The following is a 27625-nucleotide window of genomic DNA, read 5'->3' on the forward strand; positions in this document are numbered from 1 at the left end:
TGGAGCGCAGAGATGCAGATAACTGGATCTCTAAGAAACTTTAATTAATGCTGTCACATAAGAAATTTGCTTCAAAGATAAAATTAGATCAGTAGATCTGGAATCTTTCAAATCATCTCAGATGTAATAAACGACGTACGAAGAACGGACCCCTGAGCTTCTGGGACAATCTCCAGTATTTTACATAGGACTAGTAGTAGGAAGACAAATGGATTTAAGGATTACAAGGGAGGGAAAAAAAAAAAAAGCCATTTGTATGTAATCCATAGAAAACAAATCAAGTTAAACAAAATGGGTCTAGAGAAACCATGTCAACTGGAGAATAAGATTTGAGCTGCACATAGAATAAAAACATCCATCTTCTGCTTTTCTGGGATTAGGTCATGGTGGCAACAGACCAAGAAGAGCAGCCCATGTGTTATTCATTAATACATGTAGAGACACCGGAGAAGAGATTTAAAAAAAAAAAAAACATAGTAAAGACACACTACTACTACAGCAACAACTCACTGTGAAAGAAGGATATTTAACTGTGATCAGTGTATAAAATGGCATTGTGGTGCACACTAATTGAAGGGGCAACAGAGCTTAATGTTCAGCAAATCTTATAGTTAAGACGGTTACATACCCTCTTATATTCCTAGTGTTCTCAGCTGCTTAAGCATTTCCACAAACAATTGGTTCTGATTCCCAAATTTAAGACTATACTCAAAATGGAACCATTACAGATCACCTACCATTTTCTTAGCCTAATTTTTCAATATGTTTGCGGTTTCCTTTAGGCCATTGTTCTGGAGAATTCTAGTTGACTAAAACTCTCCAAAAGGACTTGCCTATATTTGGTTCCATCCAGGTTGTCCTTGATGCTAATATGCTTTCCAGTTACTCCTGTGAAATGAATACATGATGCTGTCATCACAGTTATGTGGGGAAACTATATTTGGCTTGTCCCCAATATAGCACTTTCCTTTCAGGCAAGAAAGTTCAAGGTTTTGAAAATCTTTCTCTTTTTTTTTTTTTTTTTTTTCCTTCTTACAAATTCATCTCTACACCCCGCAGAATTGATGTATGCTTCTATTTCAGTTATAAAAGCTCAACTGAGCAAAACTCTCAAACTGGAATTAATGATGCCATCGAGCAATTGAACACAGGTGGACTCGAATGAACATTAGGTCTTACCCTGTTAAGGTAATTAGCACAATTGCTCAAGATTAATCACTTCATGCAGTTTACAGTTAAACCAAAAGGCTCGAATTTCAGAAACATGAATTTCAGATATTAATTTTAAAGTTGGCACTAAATGAGGAATCACCATATCTATTTTTTACAGCACCTTAATGATTTTAGTATGAACAATTTAACCACACATGCATCAAAATGTCATAACTTGATCTTCTGGTAAAACACAAGACTTGCATTTTGTATCGCAAGTATGTTGGCCTTCACCAATCACTGGGCCTGTTTAAACTTGTCACTTAATGCATTTTCTCAGATTAGTTTTGTTATCTGATTTGCCAAAACTGCTCCATTTACACTTAAAAAAAAAAAAAAAATTAAATATATATATATATATATATATATATATATATATAAAATGTACATATATGACAACCAGATGCATTTACACTTGTACAGTTACGGCTGGAATGCATCTCAAACCACTTCTTGAAGCCTTAAATGTGTTTAATTTTTTGCAATCAGTTAGTTAGATGATCAATATATCATGAAGTGCAAATAGGTCCATTTAGTCTGCTTAAACATTGCTCTTTCTTACAATCAACCTCCATCTCAATTCAGATCTGCCTCCATGCAATAGCTATTCTGCTCATTATTTTGCTGCGTTTCCTGTATTTTGGTGACAAAAACCCAGTAGTTCAGTCATTGCATCACTCAATGCTCACATGAGCCAGTCGCCATCTCCCATTAAAACTGCACCTATCACAAAAATGAAAAGACACATTGTGATTTTATTTTCATTTAAGCAGCTTAATGTGAAGACTATCTCGAATATGGCACATAGAGAAAAACACTTCATGCTTGGGAATGAGAAAACTCAGCCCAGGACTGAGATCCAGTAGAGGAAATAAGAGGAAATAGATTCATCTGCCTGAAAAAATAGAGACACATTTTAGCCAAAAAAAATTAATCAATCTTAGTCACCTAAAATATTCCTAAGGACCAGGGTGAGAGAAACCCCTGTATGGATTAATCTCATTACTCACACTGAGGGGTGTATGTTGCTCTGGAGACATCTGGTGTGCATGCTTCATTCTTGTACAAGCTTCCCCATGTCACTCACACATTAGCTGAGGTGAAGAACTATCATCACACTTTGATTCGCAAATGAGCTTTTGTTAAAAATCAGCTTATGAGCATCCCGTTTTCATCTTCATTTCTATTTTTTGGTCTCTACTGCATTGTTCTGCACTCTCACGGTACTCCACCCTTCTCTCCTCCCAGCATTTCCCAATCCCCATGACTGACATTTGGGATGATCGCTGGATAATGACTTCCAGTGGACTAATTGTTATAATTTAATCGTACGCTTTGATGTTTCCTGGGATCTGCTCAGCTAAAAGATGTTAATTAGCATTATCGAAAAGAGGAGAGACAAGGAGGGATTTTACGCTAGATACTCTTCCCACTAGACTTGGTGTGTGTAATCAGAAGGTTAATACAGTATTCTCATACTCCCTAGTGTGCTCCATTAACACCTACGTAGACTAGACTCTTTGACTGGAGCACATATTAATCGACAGTAAGCTTACTGAGTTCAGGTGAAGTTCACTCAGTGGCCATCTTATGTCCTCTGTGGGCTATTTTCTATAGAAGTACATATTCGCCTAAATAGGGAATGACAGAAATCTCCTAAAAATCTTGTTAATATAAAGACAAATTAATAAAATTTAGCAGCAATCATATGATATATTTAGCTTTTTAGGTCTAATCACACTGTGTTCCAAGATACACTAAATCCACATTTTCAACTAGGCCTCAGTGCATCGATTTAGAAAAATACATAATCATAAATAAACATGATGTTAGTTTATGTTGTGGAGAACATTTTATAAGTCTTGCAAAAAAAAAAAAAAAATTCAAAGTTGGAATTCCAGAGGACAAAATAAGACATTTTTGAAGGAGACAACAAAGCTGAGCTTTGACCCTCTCACTCAAAGCTAACATTTTTATATGGTTTTCAACCTCTGATCTTATTTTAGGAGTTCTCTTCCTGATACTCCCTAACTCTGTTCCCATGGTCTGCTCCTTAGGTTCTTCTACCTTGTAAGAGTGGCGGAGTTTTAAGGCAACCAGCTTCAGCAGATTCTTGAGTTTGCTCAACTTATTTTTGTGGGAGATTCTCAATTTTATTTTTGTTGTATAAACTTAAAACGACAAGTTGAGAAAACTCAAAAATCTGCTGAAGCTGGTTGCCTTAAAATTTTAAGTTGGCTCAACTTTTTTTTTTTTTTTTACAGTAGTACCTGCATCAAAACATGTCACAAAAATGATTATTCAGAGTATTTTTCTCACTATTTTTTTATCATAAGAGCATGTTTGAAAGCCACGTGGCCTAGAAAAGCAACTTAGTATCAATACAAATGCCAACTTCAGCCAAAATCCTATTCTTTCCCGTGTGACTTCTTTCTCAGGCATGTAGGCCATGAAGCCCTCAGAACACATCTGGCTTTTGTAATATTCAAACTATTTCTACAGTTGTTTTCTATAGGATAAATAAAATAATTTCATCGGTTATAAATGAATGTTTATTCGGCCTATGCAGCCGAATGGACTGTTCCTGGTTTGATCTCCAAATGACATTGTTCCAGGCCACTGCTCGGCTCTCGAACACCAAAACCACCACAAGAGGGAGCCGTTCACAACAACTGCAGGTGAGAGTCCTTGTTATACATCCAACTCTCCTGTTAGTTAAAACATGCTTAAATTATATCAAGCTTCTCAGCCTATCATTACAGTGCTGCTGAACTGAGCAAAGTCAGCAGTCAGATATGAACTGCAATAAAGAGTTAATTGCAAAAGCAGCATTCAAATCTCTGTGGCTTGGCATCTGTTCTCATTGTTACTGACATACTGTAGCAGTGTACTTGTAAATTTCCCACCAGTTTATGAGCACTTATTCATGCATCTCAGCACAAAGCCGTCCCCATATGCTGTGATTTAAAGGGGGCCGCTGATGGGGAACGAAGCATTGGTGACAACACAAGCACGGCAGGTGGGAATGATGGGAAACCCTAGGCATGTAGATAGATTTATGACTCCAGCTTATGTTTGATTGTAAACATTTCTGTACAGATAACGTGTGTTGAAGTTGCAAGGACTGCGAGACCTGTTGTGTGTTGGTTCCTCTCGCACCTTTTCCCCCCTAATAGTAGAAGGGATCGAATCTCAGGGGACATGTTACCTTGGAAACGGAACCTTACTTATTTATAGAGTCGGAGAGGAGAGAGAAAAAGAGCAGGAACAGATAAGAAAAAGAAACCTGCTGTCTTTCTCTCTCCTCCACATCTGGGGGCTGTTTGATCGGTGAGGCACGTCTCTTAAATATTCATATCGAATTCAGCATCTCACACCTCTAGTTCAGTGCCATAGTAACCTCACCCAATGTCTCCCAGGAGTAAAAACAGGCGCATGCATCACACATGCACTCACCCAGCATTAATCGCATTGATCGCTGAATCTATGGGTCCTTTGAAATTTGAGGGCAGTTATTCATTTGACAAGCTTCAGCCTCCACCACACAGAGCATCTTTCCTCCCCTCTAAATCCCAAAGGACTATTTGAAGGCCATCGTGGATTGAGGAAAGATGGATGGATGAGAGTTTATTTCTCACAAGTATAATCGAGAAGACATTTTCCCTCATATTTCTTTGCAAAGTTAGCGTTTTGATATAGCTGATCGAAGTATGTTAAAGGTCATGTCTGTCACATCATCGATTCATAATTCCATGCCTTCTTTTTATGGAGCACTAGAAGTGACATATGAAAATAAAATGAAGGAATCTGTTATTAATTTAAGAAAACTTAAAAATGTAAATAAAAAAATAAATCACATTTTAAATGGAAAATTATTAGACATTTAAAACTATTTAATCCATGTCGTTAAAATAAAATGATAAAGTAATATATATTTTTATTTTTTATTAAAATATGTGTCTAAAATAAAATCTAACATGCATATTTTAAAAAAAAACGTTTATTTAATTCATGTTTTAAAATGTAGTTTGATAAAAACTATCAAATAGTAAATTCTACATTTTTAGATGCACAATTCTGTTTTCTAGAGTTGAGAAAGGCATATTGTAAATGTGTGTTTTATTTTGAGTGCCCCTTTAGTTATTCATTGTGTGTATGCACTTGTATGCATGTTTGATGCATTTTTTGTTTATATACAGTGGGAACATGGTTTTGCTCTTTGTTTAGTTTGAGTATTTGTGTACATCTATGAACATTTCATTGGTGATCTGACCTCTTTTAGGGTGTCAGATCACATTTTCCTCTGCATCAGATCGACAGCTCACATCCAGCTTCACACGCAATCACTGGCACGCAAGCTATACTCTAAGGACACACTGAGTAATAGCTTTCTCTCGTATGTATTTGTGGGTATATATATATATATATATATATATATATATATATATATATATATATATATATATATATATATATATATATATATATATATATATATATAAGTGTACACAGTGTTGGGTAGTAACTGATTACATGTAATTTGGATTATGTAATCAGATTCCAAAAATTAAGCACTCATAATTAAATTATATTACATTTCAAAATGCTCATAATCAGATTACTCTTACTTTTTTATGGATTACATGTTATTCACCTTTCACATAGTAATACCAGTAAATTGCCGTAAAATTACCAGAACGACTTTACCGGTAAATTCAAAACTGCGCTGTTCACACAGGCAACAGCATTCCGTCTTTTTTCCGGTAAAGCACCATTCACACATCGGTTTTAAATTACCGGTAAATTATGTGACATCATAAAACGGAAATGACCTCTAACGGCTGCGCCTCACGGTGTTGTGTTTGTAAACATGGAGGGGTAAACGCCATCAGTGTTTTTGTTGATGTTTTCAGTTTTGTGCCAAATGTTCACGTTCATGCTGCTTCTTTTGGCCCAGAGACATCGCACGACTTCAAACACAGCGCGGAGTAAATGCGTCATCTGCTATGTTATGATTGGCCCAGAGCTGTTGAATTTTGAATTTCAACGGCTCAGGATTGGCCCGGAGTAGACGTCTTACGTCACCGCGTTCTGAACTCGTACGTGCTCATACCGGTAATTTCCCTTCTGCGTTACAACTTCTCATACCGGTAAATTGCCGGAACGAATTTACCGGTATTTTTGAAAAGGTCCTGTTCACACATGATCTCTTTACGGCAATTTACCGGTAATTTTCCGCAAAAGTCTGTATGTGTGAAAGGGCTTAATGTCAGCAGGTTATTCATAATTTATTTTTTCTTCTTTTCTCTTTGAAAGCTTCCTTTCTAAAAATCCTACTCTGTGTGATACCATTAGCTTTGAAAACTTTGGATGCGCAATGTCATTGCTGTTTTTATATTTACTAATGTTTGTTCATGTAATGAAGGTATTCCCACATTTTCTTTTTCAGCCAGACTCCTTTGACATGAAAGAGTTAGTCAAAATATCCCTGAAGAAGTTAATGTTTCAATAATTGAATTAGACATTTGCATGTTCACAGTTGTCTGATTAAGTGTGAAGTAGACATGTGAACAGAGGTGAACACACTGAATATTTCTAGTGTTAATGCATTTTATGATGTTGGTATCAAAGAATGAAATATACTTTATTTCTCTGTGCTTTTTTATATCAATGTGGTACATGTAATCGTAAGTTTAAAACGAGTTAGGTAAAATGTAATCTAAAAGTAATCTAAAAAGTATTCAGAAATACTAACTGCAATTATCATCATGTAATCAGTAACGGACTACAGTTTGTATTCTATATCTATCTATCTATCTATCTATCTATCTATCTATCTATCTATCTATATATATATTAGTGCTGTCAAATGATTAATCACGATTAATCGCATCCAAAATAAAAGTTTTTGTTTACATAATATATGTGTGTGTACTGTGTATATTTATTATGTATATATATAAAGACATACACATATAGCATATATTTTGAAAATATTTACATGTATATATTTATATTAATATAAATTATATTATATATAAATATATTTAATATATAAACGTTACATTTTTCTTAAATATATACATGCATGTGTGTGTATTTATATATACATAATAAATGTACACAGTGCACGCATATATTAAGCAAAAAAAAACTTTTGGATGCGATTAATCGCAATTAATCATTTGACATATATGAAGAGTTCAGATGCAAAAGCCTCTAAATGCCATCTGAAATTTTCATCTAAAATGAGCATTTTTATCAGGCTGCTATATTTAGGTTCAGTAATTTTACTCTAATGCCAATGTATAGGTCCTTTTCTATGCAATTAAAGTGAAATAACTGAATATAAATATAGGGGCCTGATAAAAATGCTCATTTTAGAAGAAAATTTCAGATGGCATTCAGAGGCTTTTGCATCTGAACTCTTCATATATATATACAGTGGGGCAAAAAAGTATTTAGTCAGCCACCAATTGTTCAAGTTCTCCCACTTAAAAAGATGAGAGAGGCCTGTAATTTTCATCATAGGTATACCTCAACTATGAGAGACAAAATGAGAAAAAAAAATCCAGAAAATCACATTGTAGGATTTTTAAAGAATTTATTTGCAAATTATGGTGGAACATAAGTATTTGGTCAATAACAAAATTTCATCTCAATACTTTGTTATATACACTTTGTTGGCAATGACAGAGGTCAAACGTTTTCTGTAAGTCTTCACACACTGTTGCTGGTATTTTGGCCCATTCCTCCATGCAGATCTCCTCTAGAGCAGTAATGTTTTGGGGCTGTCGCTGGGCAACACGGACTTTCAACTCCCTCAAAGATTTTCGATGGGGTTGAGATCTGGAGACTGGCTAGGCCACTCCAGGACCTTGAAATGCTTCTTCTGAAGCCACTCCTTCGTTGCCAGGCGGTGTGTTTGGGATCATTGTCATGCTGAAAGACCCAGCCACGTTTCATCTTCAATGCCCTTGCTGATGGAAGGAGGTTTTCACTCAAAATCTCACGATACATGGCCCCATTCATTCTTTCGTTTACGGATCAGTCGTCCTGGTCCCTTTGCAGAAAAACAGCCCCAAAGCATGATGTTTCCACCCCCATGCTTCACAGTAGGTATGGTGTTCTTTGGATGCAACTCAGCATTCTTTCTCCTCCAAACACGACAAGTTGAGTTTTTACCAAATAGTTCTATTTTGGTTTCATCTGACCATATGACATTCTCCCAATCCTCTTCTGGATCATCCAAATGCTCTCTAGCAAACTTCAGACGGGCCGGACATGTACTGGCTTAAGCAGGGAGACACGTCTGGCACTGCAGGATTTGAGTCCAGCTCTCTGCAGGTCATTCACTAGCTCCCCTGTGTGGTTCTGGGATTTTTGCTCACAGTTCTTGTGATCATTTTGACCCCACGGGGTGAGATCTTGCGTGGAGCCCCAGATCGAGGGAGATTATCAGTGGTCTTGTATGTCTTCCATTATCTAATAATTGCTCACACAGTTGATTTCTTCACACCAAGCTGCTTACCTATTGCAGATTCAGTCTTCCCAGCCTGGTGCAGGTCTACAATTTTGTTTCTGGTGTCCTTTGACAGCTCTTTGGTCTTGTCCATGGTGGAGTTTGGAGTTGGACTGTTTGAGGTTGTGGACAGGTGTCTTTTATACTGATAACAAGTTCAAACAGATGCCATTAATACAGGTAACGAGTGGAGGACAGAGGAGCCTCTTAAAGAAGAAGTTACAGGTCTGTGAGCCAGAAATCTTGCTTGTTTGTAGGTGACCAAATACTTATTTTACCGAGGAATTTACCAATTAATTCTTTAAAAATCCTACAATGTGATTTTCTGGATTTTTTTCTCATTTTGTCTCTCATAGTTGAGGTATACCTATGATGAAAATTACAGGCCTCTCTCATCTTTTTAAGTGGGAGAACTTGCACAACTGGTGGCTGACTAAATACTTTTTGCCCCACTGTATATATATATATATATATATATATATATATACATACATACAGTATATATATGTAATGTATGTGTGTGTATTTTTCTAAATGGAAAAAAACTCTAATTTAGAGAATAATAGATAGACTAGTGTAGAATAAATGCTGCCTAAAAACACAACATTACAATGTATATTATTAAAAATTAATATTTTGTTCATATTAATTCAATATAATAAAATATATATTTTATTAATTAAAATTTAGATTATAGTTAACTGTGGTATTTATTTATTAGTGTATGTAAAGAATACTACATGATGACGACAAAGTCATTATTCTAAATGTCAAAGTAGGGAAAGCCACCTTAAGTATAAAGGTTTTGATGAACAGTGATTTTTGTGCACAAACATGCACAGCTTTCACATACAGATGTGCGTACAGTAAATGAGATTTAGTGTCTGTAATTCTGGTGCCTTTTTTTCTGTCCCCACCTAAAACTGGCTGTGCTATAGATGCTGTAATGGGCTGTCACATTCAGACCTCATCAGTGCCCTGTAAACACAGCTCCCCACAGTTTCTTTACTTTCCTCATCTCACGCAACAATGCAAAAATACAGCACCCCTCCACCATCATCATAGTCACCATGGAAACCCAAAGGTCTGGGTTGGTGTGTGATGATGTGTGCTGTGCTTTAGGGTTATGATTTGAGGGAAAATTCACTCTTTATATAGCAAAAAGAGTGTAAGATGTCAGAACGGTCTACAGAGATTTAACTATTTTACATTTTCCAAGGTAACAATTGTAACACAATACTGTGAAGTGACTGCATATGAATGAGTCTCGAACAGAGATGGGTGGATAATTATTATCAAGGGAGGACCTGAGACTAATGGCATATAATATGCACATCATAATGATAATAATTTGCTTTATTGGTCCACAAGGAAAGACAGACAGCTGTCATTCTCATCCATTGCAGCACAAAACAAAAAGAGGATTCCTTAATACTGATTTTGAAGCAAGTAAAAAGCAGGATTTTGCAAGCAAAGGCAGATAAATGTGGGCGTTTAAAAAGGGAATTTAAGTAGTATTATTGGTGAAGGAGAAGCTGATTTCAGTGAAAATCCAGACGGTGAGAAGATGGGATGTCAATGTGTGATGAAGAATTGAGGTTATTGAACTGTGCTTTTCTACAGTTATCCATCACCCTGGCTCTTCATCGCTGTACCATGGCACAATGCAATAAGGCCTTAATAGCATAAGCAAAAATGTGAAAGTTAAACTGAAGATGTTCGTTTGTTTGTGTACCTGTGAATGAAGTGCAAAATGTATGAAATTCTGTTTTAGTGGCCCAGAGATGTGTGAAAATAAATGTTAGTGTGTGCTAGGCATGTTGTCTGTGTAGGTGTATTGGTTCACAAAAGAAGGGAAAGCTGTGATGGATGCACAATATTCTTAGTTTTTGTTTTCTCAAACCTTAGGAATTGAACTTGATGTATCAAATCTTTTGATAGTGATGGTGAACTGATATACTATTATCATATATATTATAACATATCCTATGTGTGTGCGTTTTTAATTTTGTGTATTCGGCACAAAAATTATGCATATTGTATTGGCAGTAAGCTGTTTGTAATAACTCTGCCATGTCTGTAGGGAATGTCATTATGATTAGACACATGAAGCCACTAATTTGCAGCAGTGTAACAGTTTTCGCTCATTTGTCTAAATACAGAAAATCGAACCATTTGCAAGCTTCAAAATGAACATGATTTCATGCTGTAGATTGTCTAGAACCACCCCCTTCTTCTTCAGTATTTAAAAATAATGTCCATATGCATGTAATACAATGTACATAAATCCACATAAACATACACAATTTCTAATAGAAATTTCATGAATAAATATTCAAAAAAATGCAACCTTAAGTATTCAAAAAATATTCTTAATATCAGAAGGTATTACAGAAACTAAAAACAAAATGAATTGAAACTGAAAATTAAAATATAATAAAAAATAGATATGTAAAAAAAATTAAAAATAATAAAATGACAAAAATAGCTTGTTAAAAACACCACGTTAAAGGCCCAGAAAGGTAGTAAGAACATTGTTAAAATAGTCCAAGAGAGAGCTCTCAGATTTCATCAAAAATATCTTAATTTGTGTTCTTTTGATCAACGAAGGTCTTACAGGTTTGGAACGACATGAGGGTGAGTAATTAATGACAGAATTTTCATTTTTGGTTGATCTATCCCTTTAGTAGAGACATTAGCATTAGTATCTATATAAGTGGGACTGGCCCTGATAGTACTTTAATTGAAAATAAGGTTTTTTTTGGCCAGTTGTATTGTCATTATTTGTAGTATGCAAAGCTCGAGAAGAGAGTGTGTGTGATTACTGTCCCGCTCAACTGTCCTGTCTGATCCAGTCTTCTCAAGCCACTAGCCCAGCATCCCTACCTCCAGAGGGCTAATGATTGCCATAGCAATGCTGTCACTGGAGCGAAGGAGAATTTCTTTTAGTTGAGCTGCTGTCTGCTGCAAAGGTTTCTGGGTTAGTGCGCAGCGCTCTTCAGAGGGGCAGTGCTGGAAACAGAGGACCAGTAGAAAGCAGTCGCTCACACACATACACGTGTACAGAGAGCAACCGCGTTGAGCTGCTGCTGGCCTTTCTGGGGGAAATGGCAGGTGGAGAACAGGAGAGGAGAGCAGAGATGAGGAAGGTTAAAGAAACACAGGCACTTGAATCTGTCCTCATCAGCTTCACTGTGCCGTCAGAGCAGAGAAGGAGGGATGACATGTTATTAGAAGGCAGGAGGAAAAGAGAGATTGCAGCACAGTGCCTGAGGGAAGAGAGAGAGATAGAGAGAGAGAGAGAGGAAAGCACATCGGAGGAACCCGCTCTGTGCTTTATTGAACACAACCACAACCACCTCACTAATGAGACACACACACACACACACACACACACACACATATGGGTAAGGGAAATATGTATAGGAGTGAAATGCATAGTAAAGATGAAGGTTTGAAAACAGAAATGAGAGAAATCATGTAATGATGCATATATGTATATACATATACATACATATACGTACACACACACACACACACACACACACACACATATATATATATATTTGTTTTTTCTTGCAACCATTTGGAAAAAAATGTACAAAAGGTATTTGTGTTAGATTAAAACAGCCCAGAAAATTGCATGCACTGAGAAAACAAGAATAGTTAAAGAGCAGCATGGGAAATAAACATGGTCAGCGGTGGTCAGTGTCTGCCAGCCTGGCGCTGTTGGCTTTGCACGTCCATGTAATTTGTGCTGGTCTGGAAGGAAGGGATTAAAAACTGTAAAACGCCACATTCTGCCTCAGAAAAGAATGTCATAACCACTCAGTCTTCTGAGCTAAAATTCTCAGAGAAAATAATTTCAGTGCTGGCTGGTAGAGCTCAAAAGCCCTGGCGATATTTAAATTGCAGTAATCAAATCCCTCAGTTGGTCTCAGCATGCCTCCACTGATTACTGCTCACAGATGCTTTTTAAGGGTACAAATTACTGTCCAAATTCAAATAGGCTGAAATATTCTGAGTTTTTGCATGGTAATATGTTTTCCTGGAATAAATCAGAAAATATCTCATAAAGTTTGGACAGCTGTATTAGTTTAGTTTCAGTTGCTTTAATATTAAGACCTTGTGAAAGTCACAGACCTCATACCGATACTTTAAACCGCATAAATAATTTAATTCGCACAACTAATTCAATTTCGGAATGCCTGTTATAAATAACAACAAAAAATTGTAAACTTCTCATAATGAAAGTTTACATTTGGCAAATTGATATCACTGGTGATGATAAACCACATTCATTATTTTGATAAAAGTGTCTTAAATTATTTAGTAGTCTCAAACTGAACACTGCTTCCCTGGCAATTACAGGGTTTTTCATGCAAGAAAAATCTCACAAAGAATTACAAAGAGGAAGTTCTGAGTAATTTTCTCATAACGTCATCAAAGCTGCCTTTAGGAAACAGTATTCTTCAGATGACATTGATTGAATGAGCAACAAAGAAAAGGCCTTTAAACATCTCTTTATAGATGAATGCCTTTAGCGTCATGTCAAAAGTCACTGTAAAATTTCCTTTGTGATGATTCGTTTGCTTTCAAAGGGAAAAGCAGCTCAGCCCGACATTCCATTTGACATTTTTAATGGCGCCTTAGTATTGTTTTGAGTCATTGATCATTTATACATTTTGAAAAGGGCACTGTAGGTTTGTCATATGCTGGAAAGATGATTCTTATTTAACAATTCAAATACTCAGTTTGTAAATATATATATATACATATATATATATTGTAAATTATTATAAATAATAAGAAATCTTGCCTTGTAAATGATCAGGGCCCGTATTCACAAAACATCTTAAGGCTCAAAGTAGCTCGTAACTTGCCGATTTAGGAAAAAATCGTAAAAATAACGGGCATGTCAGTCCTAAATTTAGGACTCCTAAATTTTTTATCTAAGAGTATTTCACAAAGCGTTTTAGCGCTAAAACTTGCTCCTAAATCTGTGAAACGTTAGGAGTAGTGAAGAAGACTCCTAAGTCACTAAGACCAAACCACAAACATAAAATAGCTGTCGCCAGAAATCTGCCTCAGAATGTAAGCATTTTAGAAATATTTGACGATAATGAGCTTTTAAAAATGTATCACCTTTGGCTTTGGAGGTTATCCCAACCTTAAATTATCCTTTGATTATATCCTTGTTTTCATTAACCAGTTGGGCAAGAAATAACAACTGTTCTCGTGTTGAGTTTGTAATTAAACCAAAAAAAAAAAACAATGTTGTTTATGAGGAGGGTTTATATGAAGGCTGTTTATATGCATATCCACTAATTGTTTACAAGAAGCTGTTTTTTTTTTTTTTTGAATGTGAATGAGCATTTTTATCAGGCTCCTATGTTTATGTTCAGTTATTTCAATTTAATAGCAATGAAAAGAACCTATTGTGTAAAATTAAACCTATGTGAAATTACTGAACTTACACATAGGAGCCTAATAAAAATGCTCATTTTAGAAGAAAATTTCAGACGGCACTTAGAGGCTTCTGCATCTGAACTCTTCATATAATAAATATATTATTATTATTATTATTATAAGTAGTAGCAATATTATACATCCTGCTTGCTAACACCCTGAAAAAGTTGCTGTGTTTTTGCTGAGTCTGAAGGTTTGTCCTAATATATCAAATTAGACAAGCAGAGCGCTGTTTCCCCTGCATCAATATCTCAGTTGTTTTGCATTGTTCTCTGCTGGTTTTGTCAGTTTGTTGCAGGGTCCAGTCTTGGTAGGGGTTCAAGGACTAAACTGACCCTTTCAATGTTTTCTCTCTTGCTGTTTCCAATAAATCCATATTCTTTTCTCCCTTTCTCACACTCATTGTTCCCTGTTTCTCAATCTAGTTCCAGTTTCTCCTCCCTCGCTTTTCTCCATCATGATAAAAATGACCTTGAGAATTACTCTGCTATTATAATCATTCCCATCATCATCGTCATGCGGTGTATGCGCTAGATTAGAGTGACAGTGAAAGATGAGTGTGATTGAGGGTGTGTGTTTGAGTGTGTTTAATCATGCACTTGTGTTTGAGTGTGATAGACCCCTGTGGTCCAACTGTATCGCATGCAGTACTGCATATTAATGAGCGTGCAAGTGTGTGCGTTTCTCATCTGACTCATCCGTAGTTTTGCTCTGTAATAACCACTAACAGAAACCACACTGAGGCTGATTTACAATCAGATCTGACCCATCTCATTATAACACGGCGACGAGTTTATTGGCTAAACTGATCTTGGACCTGCAAGTGATAGATTGAACTATGCATAACTCCCTGGCACAATGCCTGAGATATCCTGTGATCTCCCTCTACTTAATAGAGGTATAGCAGCAGGTTGGATCCTGTCCTCCTTTCTTTTTTTTCTGTAATTTACCAGATGGACTGCAGGCAGGCAGTCGTGTTCCCTGAGCCTGAGCTTGCCTGGCCATACATTATTAATGATACAAATCATTAAGAACTCTCTCTCTCCCTTGCCGTTCCTTTATTTGTCAATCTTAGAAAGCCTTTCTTTGAAGCATCCGTGAAAAACACATGCACAAAACAGACCCTAGTGCGCAACTCACCTGCACATACATGTTGTGGTTTCTTCTTCTGGCTTAGTTATGATCAGAGGGATTTTTGACCCATGAGTCAATGATCTATCATTAATGTGCTCACATGGATTCACAGCACTTTCTATAGCTGGACTGAAGTATGACCTTAATACAACCAACATCCTCATGCTCATTTAAACAGATTTTTGAGGCACTTCCATATAAATATGTGTGTATTTTTAATAATAATGACAATAATAGTAATAATCAAAATCATCAATGCATTGTTATTATCCTTGTATTAGGCTATATATTTTATACATGCACACAGAGCTCCTTCTGTTCAGTTTTTTATTGCTTTTAATTAAGTCTCTTATGCTTACCAAGGTTGCATTTATGTGCTTAAAGGGGTCATCGGATGCGAAATTCACTTTTATATGTTGTTTGAACTGAAATGTGTCATGGCAGTGTGTGTACACAACCACCCTATAATGATAAAAATCCAACCAGTGTTTTTTTAAAATGCCAATAAATAATAAGCAGTGTCTCAGATCAAGCCGTTCACAGACTCTTGGCAGAGTGATGTAGTTCTGCACAGGCCCCTCCCACGACTGTCGACGGACACTGCCGTTTTATCACAGAATTAAATGAAATGTTATTATTCCGCTATTGTTTCGATGCTGGAGCAGGAGTAGACAAGAATGACTCCTAAGCGATTGAGGTGTTTTGTTGTTGGATGTAATAATGAACATAGCAGTCATCATTTACTCCCAACATCTGAGCCGCTGAAGACGGAGTGGATTACCTTTGTTTTTGAAGGGAATGCGCCCCCGATCTGCTTAAATGCGTTTATGTTCGCACAGATCATTCGTGATCTAGGTCTGTGCTAAAACGGCCGTGTCAGTCAATAGTCATGGGAGGGGCCTTGGCCTGTGTGACATACATCAGGCCAGAATCTGTGAATGGCTTGATCTGAGAAAGGGGTTATTATTTGGGGGGATTTAAAAAAAAGCACTGGGTGGATTTTTATCATTATAAGGTGGATGTGTACACACACTGCCAAGACATATTTATGTTCAAACACCTTGTAAAAGTGAATTTTGCATCTGATGACCCCTTTAAATTAACCAAAAGTGACAGTAAAACGTTTATGATGTTACACAAGATTTCTATTCCAAATAAATGCTGTTCTTTTGAACTTTCTATCCATCAAAGAATCCTGAAAAAATGTTTCCGCAAAATATTAGCACCTCCCCCCAAAAAAGAAAAGTTTTTAACACTGAAAATAGAACCATTATTAAATTTTGTGTTTTTGGTGTACTACAATACTACAGCGAGAATAAAAGTCCCGCCCTCTTTCATTGCGTATACGTTTGGGCGGTGTTATGCAAATCTTCCCACACTGTGACGTAGACATGTGGGGGCGTGTTTGAATGAGCCGTTTTAGGAAGGCGTGGCAGAGTCTTAACTTTTATAAAGAATATCTCTTTGGGTTTGAGATTTTAATCTTTGCAACTTTACAGATCTTATCTATGCACAAACAGCTTGTAACACTACAAAGACAAAGGAAAACATGAAATCGCATCATATGACCCCTTTAATAACCGAGCACCAGCTTTGCTTCACAGGAATGAACTACGTTTTAAAATATATTCAAATACATTTTTATTTTATTTTACTAAGAGTTATTTTAAATTGAAATAACATTTCACAATATTACTGTTGTACTATATTTTTGAGCAAATAAAGTCTTGGTGAGCATAAGAGACTTTTAAAAAAATTTAAAAATCAAAATGTTTCCAAACTTTTGATAGGCTACTATATCTCTTAATATCTAATAAACTCATGTTATTAAAATATATCTTTTTCTTTGGTCATGTGTCCTGCTGCAGGACTAAGTATGAATTAGTATGAACAGTACTGAAGTATGACCTTAACGTGACCTTCATTAAAATGTTGACCCATTTATTCCCTTGCTGTTGCTCCTGGTTTGTCCATGTACCATGATGTGTTGTTTTAGCATGTGCTTACGTGTTCTCTGCATGATCCTTCATGTGTTTCCACCATCTGTTCCATGTCTATTCTCCTGGTGTGCATGATGTCACAGTTACACCGTGTCCACTGTGGGCTCCATGTGATATTGTGACAAGCGATGAAAGCTTTCTAACATGTAAACCTGAGCTTTTGTCCTAACTAGCTACAACTGTGGCAGGACATTTTGTTGATCACTTGGTTTCTATTTTTACAGCATTGCATCAAGCAGCCTCATCCACAGTGAAATCTCATTGGTCCAAAGTCCCTCTCAGTATATCTGTACATTAAACATCATACATCTTCTGATTGGCTGTGATTGTGTAACATTGTGCAGCAGTTTCGTATTCAAACTTCCCACATTGTAGCACATTTTTTATGTGACCTTTAGAAAACCTTGATGAATTTCATGGTCATTATGTTAATGAGAAGGTGGCTTGATTTGTGATCAGAGGAAAATAACTGATTTAAAGTGAGTGAGTGTTTGTGTGACTGTTTATTAAAGTGTTTTTTGTGTATGTATATAAGAGAGGGATGTCTGTGTTTGTTGCACTTAATGGACACAGAGTCATGTCCTTCATCTGCTAACTTGGGCAAAAATTCTCCCCTTCCCATGCAGAAGGACATGCTGCTGTCATGGCAACCTTGCCATATTTCATTGCAATCATGCAACACTTGCTTGACACTTCCAAGCTGAGCTCCTGTCAAACCCTCACACACTCAGGATCACTATCACAATGTGTTTCCTTATGCTTAACACACTCATGCCTTCACACATCCGTGCTCTCCTGTCTAAAATTGTCAATGTCAATACCTTCACTCATACTTTGTTAAATAGCTGTCATTGTCTTAATTATTTAAAGGGCTAGAGTAACCAAAACTTTAAATTCTGTCATCATTTATTCACCCTCATGTCATTTGAATGGCTTTCATTCTCCTGTGAAGCACAGAATGACATATTTTAAATTCCATATAATGGCCGAAACATGTTGGACTTCATAGTTTTTAAATGTATTGAAATGTTTTTAAATGAATTGAAATATGACCTTTCTAAACTAAAACAACATGTCCATTTAAACGAACGTTTGAGACAAGTATGTGTGTGCATTTATTTGAGAATAAGAATAATTAAAAACAAATAAAACAACAGCAACAAAAAGTAATTAAACGTAGTTCCCTACACATTGAGAAATGACGCTAAAGGGCACCCAGTTAATAAAAGTAATAGTATATTTAAGGATAAGAATAATGTTTTAAAAAACAATAACAAAAACAAAAATTAAGCATACGTATGAATAATAAAAATAAAAATATCAATACAACAACAATTAAACATAATAATAATAAATTATTATTATTATTTTAATAATATTTAAAATTAACCATACAACCTCAATACATATAATAATAATAATAATTTTTATATTTTGATATTTTAAATAATATTTAGAAATACAAATAACAACAACAACAACAACAACAATAATAATTATTATTATTACAACAACAACAATCAATGTATTGGTGGTATTATAATTATTGATATAATATAAATATATAAGTAATCTTTCTGCAAGTCAAAAAGACAGTCATAAAGATGGTCAACATGAGGGGGAGTAAATTATGATAGAATTTTTATTTTTATTTATTTATTTATTGAGTAAACTAACACTTTAACTCCTTCCTACCTTCATTTCCATGTTAAATTTGATCACCTTCCTTTCCTGGTGGTCTCTCTGAGCCTATAGAGGGACCTCCGTGGCTCCCCCTCCCTCCCCTCGCCTCAGAACCGCTCCCTAGGGCCCTTACCGTGACTTTCAGAACCACGGAGAGCTCCGATCCCTAGAGCTCCTAATATTCCTCTACAAAGGAGTCTGCAGAGACCGAGAAAGAGAGAAGGGCAAAGAGAAAAGAGATTAGCACAATCACTGCAGAGAACAGACTGTACCTTTAAGAGAGAGAGAGAGGAGAACAACAAAACCATGCTAATCTATCACTGAGTGTTTTTTTCTTCTTGTTTAGTTCAGGCTGTGTATTTAGTAAAAGCTCTTTGCAGCTTCTCCAACACTCGTAAACCAGCTCAATTGCACAGCGCCAAGCAAGGACGTATACACACACACACACACACACATGCACACACGACCGCACACGCTCGTTCTCCCTGAGTCGCACACACACACACACAACGCCTCACACGAGTACAGCGCTGCCCGCGAGAACCAGCTGGAGAAAGCCCATCTCGGACGCTGAGAGAGAGAGAGGGAGAGGAACAGAGGACAGGAGCGAGAGAGCGAGACAAAGGAAGGCAGGGACGGAAGGAGAAAAGGAGCGAATAGAAGCGCAGCCGGCTCCGGGAGAGGCTAACGACACGGAGTGAAGACAAGAGAGAGGAGGAGGACCAGGAGGGTGGATCAGGAAGCAGGCTGGTGGCTCTCTCTTGTAGGCAGCGGAGCACGGTGAAGGCATTATGGGAAATGCACCATCCCAAGGCATGTCAACCTTATCTTCATCCATTCTTATGTAGCAGGTATTTTGTTGTTTGCCGTGTTTGTTGTTTTCCTCATCCGCTGTTTTTTTCCTTTTGGTGAGGGGGTGGGGCAAGGTGGGGTTGGAGGGTGTGTGTATGTATATGTGTGTTTATGTGCAGAGTGTCCTTTGGTGCTTTGTGCCAATTGCTCTGTGTCTGTGGGATCCAAGGGCTCTGCCAGTGAGCAGGGTTTCCAGGGATGGGAGCGATGAGGATGGCTCAGTGGGTGTGGGAGCTCAGAGATGAATTGAGGGATCCATTCCTGGAGAAACAGGAGGATGGGAAAAAGGGAGAGGGGGAAAACAAACGCCGCTAATGATGCTTGAACGTGTTTGTGTGTGCGTGCTCGCATGTGTGTATATTTGTGGTTTTGTGTCTGAGCTTTCAGTGGCTGTGTAGGAATACCATAGGAAGCAGAGGAAGTCATCACACCCATTAAACCTGGAGTGAGTGTGTGAGCATGTTGTCGGAGAGAATTTTGTGGTGCTTGTGAAGGCAATTACTGTTTTAACCCTAAGGAATAAACTTCTGTGCAACTTGACTTGACTTGTTTGTGCTATGGACCTCAAATCATGTGGCTTGTTAAGTAGAAGTGTACTATGCTTTTGATATTACTTTTCTAAGCATTTGGACTTACCTGTTGGACTATAAAACATAAAAAATGACATATTTCACTCATGTCATTCCAAACCTTAAGATATTTTAAAGAGTGTTTACATTTTTTTGTCCATACTGTGAAAATCAATGGGGTCTAAAACAACATTGAAACGCCATTGACTTTCATTGTAAGGACAATTTTTAGTCTCCAAATATTTTCTTTTGTGATCTTGAGGGTGATAAATAATGCCAGATTTTTCATTTTTGCATGTTTTCATTTTTTGGGAAACTATTTCTTGGATCATACTTCAAGTTCATCCAAAAATGAAAATTCTGTCATTAATTACTCACCCTCATGTTGTTCCAAAGCTGTAAGACCTTCATTCATCTCTGGAACACAAATTAAAATATTTTTGATGAAATCCGAGAGCTTTCTACCATGTTCAAGGCCCAGAAAGGTAGTAAGGACATTGTTAAAATAGTCCTTGTGACATCAGTTGTTCAGTTGTGTGTGTGTAATTTTATGAAGCTACCAGAATACTTTTTAGTAACGATGTCCTCACTACCTTTCTGGGCCTTGAACATGTCAGTTACATTGCTGTATATGCAAGGTCAGAAAGCTCTCGGATTTCATCAAAAAGTATTTTCATTTGTGTTCCGAAGATGAACGAAGATCTTACGGGTTTGGAACAACGTGATGGTGAGTAATTAATGTTCAGAATTTTCATTTTTGGGTGAACTGTCCCTTTAAGGTGTGGTCCAACTACATGCAAATTTTTTACGCAAATGCAAACTCGTGAATTTTGCTGTTCCAAAGTTCACGTTTGGTGATTCATATGGTGAAAACAGTGTCTGTAGTCTGCAGTGTCTGTCGAAATTTTACATGATCAAAGTCTAATGTGACCACGGCTTTATGCCCACTCAAAACACCCTAGCTACCATAACATACTAATAAACTCTTAGTAGAAGAACTACTAAGCAACTGCATACCAACACCCAGGCTACGACCTATAGCAGTGTAGCATCATGGTGGTGAGGTTTGCATTCTTTTTCTTGAGAAACTATAAAAATCTAGTTTTAGATTCCTCTTTTGTCTTGTATTTCACAGTTTCAAAGTAACTCTTCCACGAAGAAGGCTGCGAAATGCAGGCAGAAAAACAAAAAAGATAGAAAAAGCCAAAGGAAGAGAGATGGGCAAAGAGGAGCTTAGAGGCATTTGTCCCTGAAGTCTGCTGGGAGAAAATATAAAGCATGAGAAGAATGATAGAAAGATTTCATATGAGGCCTGAGACAGAAATGCTACTAGAGAAGACAAGACAATTCTTCATCAGAGTAAAGCACATATACAGCAGATGAGATATAGAGGGATGGATTGAAACTAAGGGAATGCTTGCTTGGAGTGAGACTGGGGAAGGCAGGGAGAGGAGAGAAGGAGGCTGGCTGCTGAAGGCATACCCACAGTCTCTTGGGACAGACCAGCTTTGGTAAGCACAAAAGAGAGGGCCGGTATACCTACAAAAGAAGGAACAGAAGCGGATGGAGAACACTGATGCTCATTACAGGAGCTTCACTACAGATAATCTCAAGAACAGCAGAACAAGACAGCATCTGACAAGTTCTCTTCTGTTCTTTCTTTTGCTGTTGAAAAATCTTACTGATTTATAGCACTGTTAAACCAGTGGTTTCAACATTATTTTAACTCCAATGATTTTTTACTCAGTTTCTACCCGATAAAATATTAAACAGTTGGTTTAACTAGAAAAATGCATATTCATAAAATGTAAAAAAAAACAGCCATAGAGTTATAAGATTTTGTTCATTTACATGACTTCTCCAGGTCTAGAAATCTCACCTTTGTAATTGGACTACCTCATTTATCCAGGGTTTCCAAGACTGAGATCCATTGTTTTTCAAAGAAAAACACTTTTGTGAGGTGAATTAAAATATTTCCTGTACTTTTGTTAGGCATTTTTATTTTTTTAAATATATTTGATAGTAAATCAATTAAAATCATCATTAGACACTTTTAGAAGTTTACTGAGGCCTCCTAGTTGGCTCCGGTCCCCTGGTTGAAAACCACTGTGTTTAGGCTAAATGTAACAGCCAGCTAAATGTAAATTCTGCACCTGAGTGAAAGGAAATGTCTGTTTGTTTTTGTCAGTTGACCGTGGGTTGAATGGTGTGCCAAGGCCTTCAGACCATTTTATACCAGCAACATACCGGTTACCATATACAATACTAATGTAATGTGGTTATGGTGGTTTTTGAAAGATGGTTATGGGTTGGTCAGTTTGTACCAGCTACTGACTAGCTGTAGACCAGCTTCGACCCCTTAATTGGCCAGCTTTGACCAATTAACGATCAGGTAATCACTAGCCTTGACTGGTTAATGACTAGTTTTGAACAGCTTGGGCAAGCTAATGGACTGCTTGGATCAGTGAACAATTAGCTAATGAACATCTTGGACCAGTTAGAATATATATATATATATTAGTGCTGTCAATCGATTAAAAAATTCAATCGCGTTAACCACAGTCATGGACTGTGATTAATCATGATTAATCACAAATTTAAAATACTAGGATTTAGCTGTAAATGTGTTGAAATAAAGAAATGCATGACAAACTAGTTTAAGGAAACAGAACCTTTCACACTTCTGCCAGGTATGAGACATAATCCTTATTATTCTTTTATCATTATTCTTTTGTTTTTATTCAGCCATTATCAGCCTTTAAACTGGCAATAAAACGTTTACCAAGCCACATCGCTTCAATCCCAGTATACATTTACCCAACTATTATCAAAAGTATTTCTAAATAAATACAACAAAAGATTTTCTTGTGACCTTGCGTGAAGTATTATGACAAAATGCATTATGAAGAAGAATTGGACCTGTTCTGCAGGTGCATTAGAACTAATATTAGCATCATGCTTCATAAGACAATTTATGAGATTAATAGTGCACTTTTACTCAGAACTCACTTCAAACCACCATCGAGTGTTTGTAATAACTTCCTTTTGCGATCACATGTGGAATTTGGTCGTTTACTGTTGTTAAAATATGCTATTTATAGCCTTTTATATCGCTGCACAAATTAGCATTTCAGATGTACACATTCCCTCAAGAAAATACAAATACAAATATACACATACAAATATCCTATCGTAATCGTGTGTTTATTACCTTATATAATCTATAGTGGCTGTTGTCATGTTTATTTCTGCTGTGTAAAAGTCTTAACATGTATGCTCTGCTGAAACTCACAGTTGTTTGATGTTACAACCGTCTCTTCGTTCTTAAGTTGCCAGGGATACATTCCAAGTATAATACACATTAGTAAAAGGATCTATTTGAATTTTTATTTGTCTATATACACCTTGTATATAGATTACACCTTGTACATTATAAAAGTAGCCCAAAAAATCGCAACCCACGGCCCTGTAATTTTTCCCGCGACTGTATTTTTCAAAATAGCCCACTTGTGCCATTACCCTGGCAACACTGGTTTGCTGTACCCTCATCACACAATGATAGATAACCTTCCGCACTGCGATGACGGGAAGAAGTTGGGGTCAAACCTTATCAAATGATTAATTTGCGTTAAAAAAAAATATTAACCCATTAAAATGTTTAGATTAATCACATGCGTTAACGTTGACACCTCAAATATATATATATATATATATATATATATATAATCCATGGTCTGTCTGAATACTGGATTCTGACTGGCTGGCAGGTATTTAGTATAACCGTTTAATGCACAGGTAGCTCCAAGTCAGTTTAATCACCGTTCCATATTAATGCGCTGCTTTAATTGATGCACACTAACCAACACGCATAACTCGCTGGGACACAAGAGAGATATTACTATTAATAAAATAAAAGATAGATACTAGATCGCTACATTATATTCCCCCGCAACGAGGTGATAAAAAAGCTGTTTTTTAAGTATTTTTTTTTTTTGTAGAGAGAGCACGCAGCAAGCAGGTACACACAACTGTCATCTCTCTCTCTCTCTCTCTTGATCGATCGGTAATTAATTGAAATACATGCTATAATTCATTGAAATAAATGTGGTCTTACAGCACCATTTCATCTCTGTGTCTGATTTGAAGCTGGCAGAATGCTAGCGCTAACGAGCTGTAACTGATGAAAATACCTGTCATTTTTACCCATTCGTTCAAATACTGTGCTGCAAAGAGCAAGACAAGTTTTAACTCGTCTATTACTTGGCAACTGACCATGGAATAAGCGGGATAATCAACGGCTAGCCGTGCATTAAAGGATTTTAATGCACTTCGCGGAGGCAACCATGTAGTTCCAGGCAGCTCTTGACCGCATTACATGTCCATATCACTTCGCCAAATGATTTCTGTTATTTCAAAGGTCTTACAACAGCAAAATAACCAAAACCCACAACGACACTGGCCAAACAAATAAATATAGTAAGCAATATGATAAAAAACGACAGATCATTTCCATGTTTTTGCCACAAAATTACGTTGTATTATGTACGGAAAGCACATATCTCTCTCTCTCTCTCTCTCTCTCACACACACACACACACACACAGTTTGCATTCTCATTAACATACACGCTAATGTAGTAAGCGCTACTCTGATGATTTTATTAGTAACAGTTAGTTTAACAACTTACAAACCATGACTTCTCACAAGCGAGGTAACAACGGCCCTGTTCGTGAAGAAAATTATGTTTAACTAACGTTAGAGACATTAGCCGAACACTTTTGAGAGACTCACGGACTCACAGGTAGGCTAATTCACATGCTCTCTCTCTCTCTCTCTCTCTCTAATAACTTAGTTATTAACTGCATTAATCTGCTATCATCAACGGTTTAAGCCTCGTTACTAGGTGTAAAATGACGTTTTGGACTTAGCAACCGAGGTGATGGATGAGATGCGGAAGAAATTAATCCTACTCACAATAGCGTTTTAAGTACAAAAACCGGACAAATACCTTGAAATATATCATCTGATCGATGTCTTGAGGTGTGGCAACCGTAGTATAAGCGGAATAATTGACTCCGGGCTGTTGAATTATTATTTAAATTATGCTCACCCGAGGTGGTGATTCGGGTCGTGGCCGTTACACCTTGGGTGCATTATTACCAGCAGGCATCACATTTGAAATGAGCTCATTTAGTGGATACAAGTGTAAAATTTATACATTTACAAATTTGTTATGTTCTCTATGTTCTATTGTGAATAAAATATTGGTTCATGTGATTTGAAAGTTTTTTAATTTTCATTTTATTCAAATTTAAAAAACGTCCCAACATTTACGGAATTCGAGTTGTATGTATATACACACACACACACACACACACACACAGACACAGACAGACACACACATACAAATATTAAGTATGACTCGTATGTAAGTATGCTTGTTGTCTGATATTTTGTTGTGTGATGTGCTTTTCAATGTTTCCCAATGCAATGCTGTATATATAATACAGAATCTCTTTCCAAGGTCACGATCAGTTTAATGCATCCTTTTTGAATAAAAGTATACTGTAAGTTTCTTACAAAAAAAATATATATAGATGTTTGAACATTTGTAAATGTTTGAATGGTAGTGTACATACATACATACATACATACTGTGAGTGTTGTAATTTATTGATGTACTTTGCTTACATAGCAAAGCTATTAAAATAATCATAATTGATGTACAGAGTCATATACTTGATCATTACATTTTAATGCAATTTACATTCAATTTAAATACATTTAATAGAGGAGGCTCACTGATTAATCAAATTCTTAAAGGCATAGTTTACCCAAAAATTTAAATGTGCTGTGAATTTATTCACCCTCAAAAACGGGCAGCCGTTGACTTGCATTTTAGGAATCACCAAAGACCACAGTTTCAGCTAAAAATCTTCTTTACTGTTCTACTGGAGAAAAAGGTCACCTACATCACCATGGCCTGAGGGTGAGTAAATTAACAGCAGATTTTCATTTTTGGGTGAACTATCTCTTCAACTAGAGCTTTGAAGTTAACTTGTTAATTTTTTGCTCAAAATTTAGCTTGAGAACAAATCATAATTAGCAGACCACCTGCAGTACCTGTAAACAGTAACTGTGATTTAAAAAAGCAAAAACAAAAACGGTACTTTTAAAACATGAATACATTTGAAACATGTACCTGAAGTATATATAATCTCACTGAATGCACTGTCACAAGTGTCTTCTCTTATCCTGCTTCTGCACTCCACACTACTCGTAATTGTAAACACTCCCATTAACCTCCCTTTATCTGTTTAACAGGAGAAAATATTGTGTATTACATGCATCAGGTTAGTCATGTTCAAAGCAGCGTTTATACCTGTGATCTAGGTAAAAAAAAAATAGCCATCCTGACACCACCCCAATTTTGCCTCTGTTCTGATTGTTTGAGTGCTGTTGAGGTGATTTGCGCCTGATTTGAGTTTCTGCTCAGAATATGTCATTTTAAAATGAATGGCAGGTAGAGGAGTGGTTACAAATGACATTTAACAGTTCTGACAAACAGATATTAAGAGGGACGTATTGTTATACTCAAGAGGTTAGACGATTATTCAGAGTATAGTGATTTACTTCACAGAGGATTACCCCTTTAAAACTGTTTGTGTGTGGCATTGTAAAATGTGTTGTATTTGTCTGCTTCTATATTCAACTATTTAGTCTCAAGCAGTCCTGAAAATACAACAGAAGTCAACCCATTTTTCTAACTCATATTTAACCACTGTTAAGTATTAACCGTTTAATATTTAATATTGTCCTCACAGTACAAGGTCAGAATCTCCCTGTCTGTTTTCTCAGCTGATTGGTAGAGCACAGTCTGGCAGCAGAGTAAAAGTGTAAAAACACTGATTCAAATCAGCTTGGATTTGCTCCTTTACTGGTGCATGATAATCAAATCCCCACCCAAAAGTATTGTTAGGCAGGAAACCATCTTGCTATGTTCTTGAATCTTGTTATTTGTAAACTTCATCACATTGCAGGAGAAGCAGAACCTCAAAAGATGCATACAGCATTACTCAACACTTCTTGAAGTCCAAAATTTTGTTAAACTTTTAAAGGTCAGAATGAGGAAAAGTGCAATGATCTAATATTTAATTGACAAGAGTGCGATTTTGCAGAGAACA

General features: G+C 36.5%; 1 protein-coding gene across 13 annotated transcripts in view; it reads left to right on the forward strand.

Annotated features, from left to right (window-relative positions):
• The first annotated feature begins 19193 nt into the window (after nt 1-19193).
• The window catches only part of srcin1a (SRC kinase signaling inhibitor 1a), a 124055-nt gene continuing 115623 nt past the window's right edge, over nt 19194-27625 (forward strand). For 10 of the 13 annotated variants that reach the window (XM_058768761.1, XM_058768746.1, XM_058768760.1 and 7 more), the window contains exon 1: nt 19195-19833. In XM_058768761.1, the coding sequence (XP_058624744.1) occupies nt 19812-19833 (22 nt within the window). In that variant the 5' untranslated portion in view covers nt 19195-19811. Of the gene's footprint in view, nt 19834-25073; nt 25243-27625 lie in introns of those variants that run through there. The other 3 variants (XM_058768742.1, XM_058768759.1, XM_058768752.1) reach the window with 2 other exon arrangements.

The sequence above is a fragment of the Onychostoma macrolepis genome, chromosome 03 (genome assembly GCF_012432095.1).
Source record: "Onychostoma macrolepis isolate SWU-2019 chromosome 03, ASM1243209v1, whole genome shotgun sequence".
Lineage (NCBI taxonomy): Eukaryota > Metazoa > Chordata > Actinopteri > Cypriniformes > Cyprinidae > Onychostoma > Onychostoma macrolepis.